Source organism: Esox lucius, chromosome 9, assembly GCF_011004845.1.
Source record: "Esox lucius isolate fEsoLuc1 chromosome 9, fEsoLuc1.pri, whole genome shotgun sequence".
In the NCBI taxonomy this organism is placed as follows: Eukaryota; Metazoa; Chordata; class Actinopteri; order Esociformes; family Esocidae; genus Esox; species Esox lucius.
In genome coordinates this window covers 6,068,800-6,080,950 of record NC_047577.1, presented here as the reverse complement: position 1 = coordinate 6,080,950, position 12,151 = coordinate 6,068,800, and the positions used below count along the sequence as shown (strand labels likewise).

Below are 12,151 nucleotides of genomic sequence, written 5' to 3'. Positions count from 1 at the left end.
TACATTTTAATTTAGGGGAAGACAAATGTTTTGTTTGTTTTATATGCCATTTTACAGATTTGCGTCACTGCTTGCCACAGTCCTATGAGTTTGGAAGAGTTGTGGTTCACCACAGGCTTCCTGGGAGAGCAGTCAGAGCTAAGGCTCACTTGGATTGTCTTAGTTGTCTTAACCAGGTTGAATTCCTCCATATCTATTTCCTCCGCCCTCTCTCAGATGGTTCTGGCCCACTGGAACCACCAATTTTCTATTAGGATTGGATTACATTTCTTGCATATTGTTGAGCTTGATCACATGCAAGCTTCTCTTTTAGCAAAGCTGTTAGAGTTGAGGCAACAATGAAAACAAGCCACTGTGTCGCGGCAGCTCTCTAGACTGACTGCCAAAAGTGACCCAATAGTCGTGTGAATTTAGGATGGATAACAACAAGTGACAGACATGTAAAGCTCTGATTATTATTCATGACTTGGTTGGTACATACAGCTTTGAGGTGACACTCTCTAACTCAACCATCACTGTTCCAACGTGAATGTTTGATCAACTGATCAGGACTGATGTTTACGCAAGATCTTGCTGCCCTGGTCCTCGAAACTCTCTCCAACTCTTCACTAACTGGGATGACCTCAAAGGTCCACCGGGCCCCGCCCAAAACCCATCGATCCTTACAAGACAAATGCCTTAATCGATTAGTTGAAATTATATTTGGGGTGTAGAATGTTTTATTTTTGCTTAAAAGTCAAAAAGTTATTTGACAGACTGTGTCCTGATGCACTTTCTTGGCACATCTATCAACAACATTAAAATGGCTGTTCGCAGAAAATGAAACAATCAGAGCAGTAAATGTCACATGATTGCAGCTAAAAGTATAATTTAGTTAAACCACACCTCTCTAGGAGTCACTGTTAGGTTTTTGTTGTTTTATTTAGATGGGTTGTTGTGTTTCTTGTTGCATTTGTTTACAATAACAGTAAGGTTATTAGCATATTATTGCCTGGTTATGCCCCTAGCCATCTATGCGCTAGGCTGGGGCCATAGTCAGGACAGGACAGAAGGTGGTGCCTCTAGGCACCCCTATACATTTTGGTCTCCCCAATTGGAGGCAGGTGTAGATCATTGCCTCCAACTGGGGATCCTACTTATGTTCAGTGTGTGGCCCCACCTGGTGTGGATCATTTTGGTTTTGTTTGTGCTTGATGCCCAACGTCACTGGTTGCTGCTATTGTTTTGTTTCTTTTGTATTAAAACCATGGATTACTTCCACCCTTTCTTCTCTGTGCCGGTGACAGCCTTCAACGTGGAAATCACTGTTAGATTCACAACTCTCATTTTTATTTATGTTTTGGATAGGCCTAAGACCACTTGTTTTTGAGTCAGAGTGGCTAACTAAAGACGTGTTGCGTGGCCATAATTTACCTTATTTGAAACTCTTCAGTTTAACCCTGATATCTAGCAAGACAGTTGGAGTTAAGCTGTTAAACACCAACTTTGGTGTTGGGCTGCCTGTTTTCTCAGATTTAACAGATAAAAATTGTTTTAAAGCACTTTGAAACATTTTGGACAAAAAAACTTTTGTCTAAAGCATTTGTGTTTTATATAATTAAATACCTTTTTGAAATTAACTTTTATTTATTTCTTGTCTCACCTTTTTACACCACATTTAGAGCATCAAAGGTGCATTATGTAATATAAGTATATTTAAACATTTTCAGAAAAAGTTATTAAAATGTGTTAACAGTTTTGTTTGCTCTTCATCAAACTATTCTTAAAAATACATTTAAGTAGGAAATATATATTTTTAAATGTATTTAATATACTAAAATGCTTATTAAGGGTTATTTAAGTTGAACCTAAGTATAATGAATGTATTTACATAGGCTTAAATTATATTAACCAAAGAAATACTAACTATATTAAATGACTTAACTATGTATACTTTTAATATAATTCAATATTTATTTTTTCCGCTTGGGTAAGCCTCCTCCCTACACACACACACGCACTCATTGTTAAAGCTTAAACCTGCTTGTGTGTGCGAGCTCTGTATCCATCTGCCAAGGTCCTTTACAAACTAAAACGAGGGAATAAGAAAGAGATGGAGAAAGAAAGAAAGACAGAGAGCAGAGAGAAATTAAAAATTCCATGCCAACATGGCAGTAATTAAAATGTTGCAATCTATTTCAGTACCTGAGCTGTACTGGCTGGCGGGGAATACATTACCTAAATCTAGTGGGCTGGATCGATGCCCTTCCCCTCTTGGCCAATCAGACTCTACCTAGGAATCAAAAGGGAAGTAGCCTGAACAGTAGTCTGTAAACAGACAGACATACAGACTACTGGCAGAAGAAAACAACTCTCTCTCTCCATCCATCAAATTGTTTTTGTTTTTTTTTGGGGGGGGGGGGTGTAACATTTCTGAAAAATGTCAACTGGGGGTGAGCAAGGACCTGTAAGTTGACAGTGGATAATGCCTGTCTGCTCAGGTGTTTTGGGGGACTGGTTATAGGGGGTTGTCTGGGTATGGTTTCTCACTCGTACCCCGTACAGACCAGGTCTAGCCATGGACACTGTGTTTCAAATGAGTAGAAGCCCTCTCTACTCCTTTCCCCCCATGCCACCAATGCTGTTTCTGACTAAGAGATGACCCCTGTAAACCACACACACACACACAGACAGACAGACACATAGACATACACACACAGATACACACACACAGGGACAGAAAGAGAGTTGTGTTGGTGTTTTGACCCTTTACCACCTAGGTTAACAATGACACCATGACCGTTGAAAGAGTTCATGGACTGCCTCCTCTGGCCCTGAAATCCCATTACCCAGCTGCACAGGGAGGCAGGGAGAGCAGAGGGGCAGGATACATGACAAGAACAGGACCCAGAACTGTTTTTCAGCTAACTGCCTCTTATCTGTTTTTGTCCTCTTCTCACCCAACATCTTCACAGCCTGACTTACTCTTCGTTTCCCAGTTCACCCTATTTACTGAACAAACCCAGAAACAAACAATGACTGGACTTTCTGTTTTTAGGAGGACTTTCATTGCAGGCGTTCCTGCAACAACCATTTAGCTAGAAAAAAAGAGGAGATCCTGCCTGTATTTCAGTGGGAAATTTGATAAATACCCCTTTATACACCTTCTATTCATAATCTATGAGTTCATGTCACGGGATGTCAAGGGAACCCTCCAATCTCTGAAACGAACTTTGAGAGAAAGAGTGAAATTGTTTTCCATTGAATCTCTGTAAATCTCCATCGACCCTGTCTTTAAATCAGCCCTAAGGATTTATAAACAAAGGTGCAGAAAGTGTATCTGAAACTTAAGTCTTGGTGCCAAGGGACGAAAAGTGAATTTTTAAAATCTTCACCCCAACGAAGGTGCTCACTCAGAAATAGAAGTGTGTGATATTTCTGTAATGACAATGAAACAGTGAAGATATCTGAAGCGAGAGAAATCTCCCAGACTGAAGACTCTACTGTGTCTACAGTATGAGCTACATCTATATGTTTAAATGATATAGATGTAAATTATTTGATAATGGGTTCATATTTTGCCTATGAAACCATGGAAAAAGGCAAAATAGCATAATTCTTCATCTCTCTGAGTAAGAGATCACGAATGGAAACTATGTTAGCAAGTTGACTTCTGTTGGTGGACAACACTGACTATTTTACAAGTGAACCCCGTCTTCCACATTTCTATGAATGTATTATCCAGTACATCACTCTAACAGAAGTGGTAATGGAAGTAAATTGACAGAAATATAATCATTAATGTCTCTCCACAATCTCAGACAGATAAGTTAACAAACTTGTAGTAATATTAACAAATCAGAGATAAACCACTGAGATCTCTTAAGTTTTAAAAAGAAAAGGTTTCAACAAAACCCATCATGTCACGTGGTTGGTTAGAGCAGGACAGTGACACTGTGTTACCATGGAGAGACTGGAGTTCCTCAGTGACACAGGAAGTTACACTACCTGACACAGAGTCACTGAATGCTCAAGCTTAAACCCTGGGTAGAGGGGCTCAGTGAATGTGGTGTGGAATGTGTACAGGTGGGTCATTGTGTCAGAGTGGACCTCATAGAAGGACAGCGTGCCGGCCAACCAGTCCAGAAATACTCCTACTCTGGATGGAGGAGAGGTCAGGTCTCTCTGGGGTTGAGGAGGGTGGATGAGTTGAGGAACAGGTATAATTGTCTGTTCCCTATTGTGGTAGGTAATGTAATGATCCGTCAGGCAGTACAGACTCCAGGATTTGTCATTCCATCCAAGCATGCAAGCCATACTGTTCCCCTTTCTTCTGATGCCTTTATATGTCACTGCGATGTGAGCCATCCCTCTTCTCTCCACCTCCCAGTAACAGCGACCTGTCAGACCCTCTCTACACAGCACCTGTGTCCAGGATTCAAATCTCTCCGGGTGATCAGGAAACAGACGCTCCTGTAGCATGTTCTCTTCTACCCGTCGGTTCCCCTCAGACAGAGAAAAATATCTGTACGCAGTGTTTGGGTCCAGAGTGAGATCACAGTAATCTGCAGATGAAAGACCCGATTACAGGAGAGATAATGAGTCAGCATGATTTAGTCCGTTCTGTAGCCCAGTAAACAAATGAAATTAACACACATTTTTAAGCATCTGGACAACTGGACAAGTGGAATGGGTGGAAAATGTATGCCTACTTTTAATGTGTGTGTTATTGTGTGTATGTGGGGGGCATATTGTGCTTATGTTAATGTGTGTTTTTATAGGTTAATTCATGTTTTTCAATCAATTGATTCATTGTAACCGACACACTTACATTTCTTCATTAGCTGTGTATTTTCCCAGATTTCATCATTATGGTCCACACTGTGGGAGAGACAGAGGAACAGTCAGAGTGGTGACACAGCCTGAATCAAGTCAAGTCTAATCCGAAACGAGGATAAAGTAAGAGCTCTTACACAATCACCCATTTGTTCTTGAGCCACTCAGCCAAAAACTCTGCTTTGTCCTTCTGCATTGTTCTCTTGCATTATATCCCTGTATTTTACTCTGTTAGCCCTTCAATTTGAACAAGATGACCAATCCCTGCTGATGCAAAGCATCCCCACATCATGATGCTGCCAACACCACACTTGACTGTAGACATGGGCAGTGTTAGGTACATTTTTTTTTAGTGGGATAAAAATCTGTTCTGTAAATTCCCTCAGAAGAAATAGCTTCTAGAAAGGTTCGGGTACATCTCGTTCTCTTGCGTCGTCCATTATTTCCAGGATAATGTACAGAAAGAGGTGTGTTTACCCTACTTTTATAAACTAAAACTGAAATGTAACAAAACAACAGCTAGTTATAATCAAGCTATTCACTGAGTGAATACAGAGATGTTGTCGGTCAATTTCCAAACTTGTGATTCAGCAGCATCTTGGAACCATGTCAATTAAGCAGATTTACCAATCTGTTTGCATAGACCTCTTTTCCATAACGAGCCCTAGGCGCCCTCTAGTGGATTATTGTACAGGTACAGCGGTATGACCCTGCGACTGACAGAACAGAGGTTTCTGATCATTTGGGAGACTGAAGGACTGTCTTAACTAGAAATATAAAATAAATGTTTCGTGATAAATGTATGATAAAAGCCACTCACCCAGCATAATGTTGCCAAGATGTTGGGGAATCATCAGAGGGGCATTTTGACCCACTGAGCATTAGTAAATGGTTACTCCGGGGTAAAAACATATTTTGATGTTATTAAAAATGAGTGGTATTGGTATTCGAAAGTAGAATAATGAAACTATACTCTATTTCTGACATGGTGAAGGTGTTTTCACTGTTTTAAGAAAATACTCATCTATGATCAAGTCAAGTCTAATCCGAAACGGGGATTAAGTAAGAGCTCTTATCAGGATCTTAAAAACACTGTTTGGACAACTGTTTTTGTACCAGCTCAAAGGTGGTGCATGAAATGTGCAAATTGTAGAGTATTGAATGTACATACAAGCCGATATTGTTTATGCAGTAGCTGTACTAACTTGAGCTTCTCCAGTCTACAGTCAGGATCTTCCAGTCCAGCAGAGAGCAGGTTCACTCCAGAGTCTCCTGGGTGATTGAAGCTCAGGTCCAGTTCTCTCAGGTGGGAGGGATTTGAACTCAGAGCTGAAGCCAGAGAAGCACAGCCTTCCTCTGTGACTTTACAGAATGACAGCCTGCAGAGAGAAGTCATCATGATTTATCAACAGGACTGCTGCCCACTGGTGGTGAGAAAATAGGTTAAATACTTTTCTTCAATTTCCTGTATTATAGTCCAGTCACTGTAACAGACACTTAGTACTGTACTAATCTAGGAAAAACATACCAAATCGAGGATCTTTGGTAAATCTATTGAACAGGCTAAGACAAGGCTAAAATATTTTTCATGAAATCCAATATAAAATTATAATACAGAATATACACATTATAGACCGTATTGATAGAGCTGACAAACTGACTGCGATAAAGACATACTACGACACAGCATCTTATAATTGTGCAGATATATTTCTAAGTTCTAACCTCAGTCGTTCCAATTTACAGTTCTGATTCCCCAGTCCCTCATGGAGAAGCTTCACTCCAGAATCCAGCAGGTCATTGTGACTCAGGTCCAACTCTTTCAGATGAGAGGAGTTTGATCTCAGAGCTGAGGCCAACGCTTCACAAGATCTCTCTGTCAGATCACAGCCATTCAGGCTAAATGGGAAATGTATAGTTTCACACTGAATAACAAGCAAACAACATTGAAAACAGGGGGCATCCAGTTCATCAAATCTTTTTTAGTGTGCTACTATTCATATGAATGTACATCTGTAGGTATGAATCTTTTGACCGTGTGGTGACTTGTCTTCGCTGTTGTCTCAGGAATGAATCTGTGACTTATTTAAAAAAAATGCATCTGAACATGTCCCAAACTCAATACTCAATGGTTTCTGTTATATGAGGAATCTTCCCGAAGTACCAACCTCAGAGTCTGTAGTTTACAGTGAGGATGTTTCAGAGCAGTAAAGATTTCCCACCCGTCATTAGACAGCCTACAGTTCCTTAGGTCCAGTTCTCTCAGAGATGAGCCTGCTGATTGGAGAGCAAAAGCCAGTGATCTGCAGTCCTCCTCAGAGAGTGTAAAATCACCCAATCTGTGTTAAGAGAGAAAATATTGCTCCTTCAGAGATTCAGTGCAGATAATATTATTCAGTCTGTCCTTTCAAATCGTAACATATTGAGTACTTCAACTGAGTTGTCTGCAATCCAACAAGATATTTAGGTATGTGAAAGTAATTTATTATATAATTATTAGTTAATAACTGTTATTGTTGACAGTTGATTGTTTCAATGTTGACTTTCCAACATTGAATAAACCTTTAGTTGGCTGTCATGTAATTACACCACCAAACTTACCTCAGTGTCTTTAGTTTACAATGTGGATGTTTCAGAGCAGTAAAAAGGTTCCTCCCAAGGCCATCAGACAGTCTATATTTCCTCAGTTCCAGTTCTCTCAGAGGAGAGGCTTCTGATTGGAGAACAGGGGCCAGTGATCTCCAGTCCTCTTCAGAGAGTCTAAATCCCAGTCTGTAGAAACAGAGACAATATCACTCACACAGGGTCATGCAGTTCAGGTCGGTTTAGATGTGAAGACATTTGCAAGTCAGAATGATATTCATATAAATTCTGGTCAATGATTCTGAAGGGAAGTCTCACTATGATAATTATGATTGAATGACGTAATAATGTTCACAACATGATCATTCTTTCCCAGCAAACAATGCAACAATGACGAATCCTTTATGGTTTTCATGATGTTAAGACAAGTTCTGTACCACTGACCTCAGTGTCTCCAGTTTACAATGGGGATGTTTCAGAGCAGCACAGAGAACAGTCAGACTGCCCCTTTCACCCCTGCCTGTGGGGCTATCATCTTGATAATCTGTGTCCTCTAGGTACAGATCTTTCAAATGTGAGTCTTCCGATTGAAGAATTGAGGCCAGTGATTCATAGTCCACCTTAATCAGTTGATAGCCCATCAGTCTGTAGAAACAGATACAGTAAGATTCATACTGTCATATACCGTACATGTTAATCTTGAGATGCAAAGACACAAATGGTGTTCCATGTTTGTAACTAATTTTTAGGACTGATGAATTACAAAAACCTTATGCTTATTATACCCCCACCCACTCCATGGAGTTTTCTATGTTGTACATCTGTAAAATCAGGAAATTGTGTAGTAATGCTAGCTATATATTCTGGTCACTGGCAAGTACAATATCTCATATCATAATATAGTTACAACAATTATTACAATACATTGCCAATCAGCGAGTATATGTTATGGATGTACTTTCCTACAAAGTACAGTGCCTTGCAAAAGGATTCCATATATTTCATGTAAACTAATTACAAATGGTACATTGAAAGCATGTTCTGTCAAAATTTTTTAAAACACTGAAACAGAAAACGTGCAAAATAGCTGTTGTGAAATATTTTTTAAGAAATAGAAACATTTCTATTTGTTGTTTTCATTAGTATTCAATATATACACATTTGGTAAAACCACTATTTGCTGCAAAACAGCTTTAAGTCTCTTGGGGTAAATGTACACCACATAAGTACACAATCACCCATTAGTTCTTGAGCCAATCAGCCAACAACTCTGCTTTGTCCTTCTGCATTGTTCTCTTGCATTATATCCCTGTATTTTACTCCATCTGTTAGCCCTTTAATTTAAACAAGATGACCAATCCCTGCTTATGCAAAGCATCCCCACAGCATTATGCTGCCACCACCACACTTGACTGTAGGCATGGGCAGTGTTAGGTAATTTTTTTTTGAGTGGGATAAAAATCTGTTCTGTAAATTCCCTCAGAAGAAATAGCTTCTAGAAAGGTTCGGGTACATCTCGTTCCCTTGCGTCGTCCATTATTTCCAGGATAATGTACAGAAAGACGTGTGTTTACCCTACTTTTATAAGTACTAATCTATGAGGTGCATGCTTTGTCTTTTTGGAGAGTATATGGTGATTTTGTCCACAAAGAGCCATACAGAGCCATACAAGAGTTTCAGAGGTAAAACAAAATATGGTCTAGACTCTAGAGTAAAATATGTTAACAAATTAGAGTTAATAAGTAGTATTTTAACATGATAAAATTACTCACATTGCCTTTCTACATTTCCGTACAGCTGGGACAATTCTCGTACACCCAGGTGACCAGTTGTATGTCCTCAGGTCAATCTCATCCAGCACACCCTTTGACATCAGCAGTGCGTTGGCCAGTGCTGAGAAGTGTGTACCTGATAGTTGCTCTGTTTGGTTTTTTGACTTAAGGAACTTGTCAATATCACCATGTACTGAATCATCTTTCATCTCAGTCAAGCAGATGAGTAGATTGATGTACCTGTCAGGTGAGACTTGTTCTACATTCGGCTTCCTGAGGTATTTCTTTATTTCATCAACAGTCACTGAGCTGATCTCTGTCTGTGGCAGTAGGCCTTGTAACAGTCTCTGGTTGGACTCCAGTGTGATGCCAACAAGGAAGCGGAGGAACAGGTCCAGGTGTCCATTCTCACTCTCCAATGTTTTAACCACTATCATATTCAGCAGCTGATGAAAGGGCAGTTCTATAGACACATCTTCAATGAAACACTTCAGGTCCTTGATGTTCTTGGTCACACAGCAGTGGAAAACATACAGAGCAGCAAGGAACTCCTGGAAGCTCAGGTGAACAAAGCAGTACACCTTCTTCTTATACAATCCAAACTCTTCTTTCAGGATTTCTGTACAAAACCCAGAGTACACCAAGGCTTCAGTGACCTCAATCCTACACTCTTCCAGGTCTTTCTTATAGAATATGATGTTTCCCTTCACCAGCTGTTTAAATGCCAGTTGTGACAGTTTGAGAATTATTTCCTTGTTTGTTTCTGTGATTGTGTCCCATTCATCCTCAGTTTTGCCATCGTACTTCATGCTTTTCAGATTTGTCTGAATGAGTGTGAGGTGAGAGTACATCTCAGTCAGAGTTGTGATATCTCCACTCTTTCCTTCAGTCATCATGTGCTGAAGAACCCTGGCAGTAATCCAACAGAAGACTGGTATGTGACACATGATGTGGAGGCTTCTTGATGTATTAATGTGTGAGATGATACTGTTGGCCTGGTTCTCATCTCTGAATCGGTTCTTAAAGTATTCTTCTTTCTCTTTGTCACTGAACCCTCGTACTTCTGTCACCTTGCTGATGTACTTACGAGGGATCTGATTAGCTGCTGCTGGTCGGGAGGTTATCCATATGAGAGCTTTGGGGATCAGTTTGCCACTAATGAGATTTGTCATCAACCTGTCAACTGATGATGTCTCATTAAGATCACTCAGCATCAAGTTGTGATTAAAATCTAATGGTAATCTGCTTTCATCCAGACCATCAAAGATGAACATTACTTTACAGTCAGCATATTTCTGTGCATCCTTTATTTCTCCAAGTTCAGGGTGGAAGTAATTCAGAAGTCCTTGAAGACTGTATTGGAGTTTATGGACCAAATTCAGTTCTCTGAAAGGAAGCACAAAAATGAAATCCAAATCCTGATTGGCTCTCCCCTCTGCCCAGTCCAGGATGAACTTCTGCACTGAGACTGTTTTTCCGATTCCAGCAATGCCCTTTGTCATGACGGTTCTGATGGGTCTCTCCTCTTCACTCTTCTCTCCAGGTGAGGGTTTGAAGATGTCATTACAGTTGATGGGAGTGTCTGATGTGTTTCTTCTCCTAGATGTATATTCAATCTGTCTAACCTCATGTTGTTCGTTAACCCCTTCACTCTCTCCCTGTGTGATGTAGAGATGTGTGTAAATGCTATCAAGTCGAGTTTCTTCCTCTGTAGTTCCTTCACACAGAAATATAAACTTCTCTTTCAGATTGGCTTTATGTTTTTCTTTAACTTTTTGTGTGATGGCATCTACTGGAAAGAAAAACACATATTCATAACTTCAATAGGTAAAAGTACAAGTGTGTCTCTGTGCATGTAAGTGTGTGTGTTTTTTTTTGTGTGTATGTAAGTGTACATTATGTTATAATATTCTTAGCTAATATACCTTTCTTCTCCCCAGGGCTCCTAGTCAATCCACCTGGAATATAACATATTTCAGTTTTTAATTCATGAATTCACTCAGCTATTTAAAGGACAATGATGTAACACCTGCCTAAGATAGAGACAGAGTGAAAGAGGTGACTTACCCAGATCCTGGACCAAATAAGGCTCTTTCTCCTGGAGGATCTTGTAGAAGGCAGATTTGACTTTAACTCCACCTGAAATTAAGACTTTGTACAGCTCCCTCATCTGGTTCTGACTGGGCTTGGTGTCTCTGATTATATCATACATCTCTCCACTCATCATATCCTCCTGGACCAGGAAATCCGCTATAGGCATCACCATAGTGACCCTTTCAATCAGCTTGGCCCTGATCTTGTCCACAAACTCTGCGTCTAGAATAGAGAAGACAGATGTATTACTTAACATTTAGAATAGAGAAGAGGATAAATCACTCTCACACACACAAGTCTTCTGCATATACAGCTCCAGAACCGAGACCACTGCACTTTTTTAGTGAAGAACAGAAGCGTACAATTTGCAGTGGTCTCTTAATTTTAACCCTTCTGTTCCTCACTCAAAACCTTCTATTTCAACCATTTGGAAAGGAAAGAAAAACGTGCAGTTGTCTCTTAATTTTTTCCGGAGCTGTATATATATGAGATATATATTTTACATACAACTCCAGGTATTTAAGAGATTCCTAACTCGTAACTGATGCTACATATTTTTGGAATAGAATACCAGTTAATACTAAAAAATTTTACTGAAAAATATAATGACACATTTATATTCAGAAGGATCATTTCTGATGATTCTCTGAAGGTTAGTACAGAATAACAGCTGTACTAACCCATTTCCTCTGATCTCTCCTCCATCTCATTGGAATCGTAAGAGAGTGTGGGTCTGGGAAAATGAACATAAACACACATTGGTCATATATGGAGACTAGAAACATCGCCCCCCTGTGACTGGCACTACAACAAAGAAACCAAAACAACTGTCTCACATTGGACAAGGTTTGTTGCTGCACTACTTAGATTGTCACACTTTCTGTCAC

The 12,151-nt window shown here is 39.8% G+C and overlaps 1 protein-coding gene across 1 annotated transcript; it reads right to left on the bottom strand.

Annotated features, from left to right (window-relative positions):
* Window positions 1-3,929: 3,929 nt before the first annotated feature.
* On the bottom strand, window positions 3,930-11,415 carry LOC105030935 (NLR family CARD domain-containing protein 3-like). The gene is made up of 8 exons (XM_029122593.2): window positions 11,238-11,415; window positions 11,096-11,128; window positions 9,171-10,959; window positions 6,984-7,154; window positions 6,541-6,714; window positions 6,021-6,194; window positions 4,811-4,860; window positions 3,930-4,544 (listed from the first exon to the last, which is right to left on the bottom strand). The coding sequence occupies exons 1-8, from the start codon at window positions 11,395-11,397 to the stop codon at window positions 3,979-3,981; spliced, it is 3,117 nt and encodes a 1,038-aa protein (XP_028978426.2). The 5' UTR covers window positions 11,398-11,415; the 3' UTR covers window positions 3,930-3,978.
* Window positions 11,416-12,151: the final 736 nt, after the last annotated feature.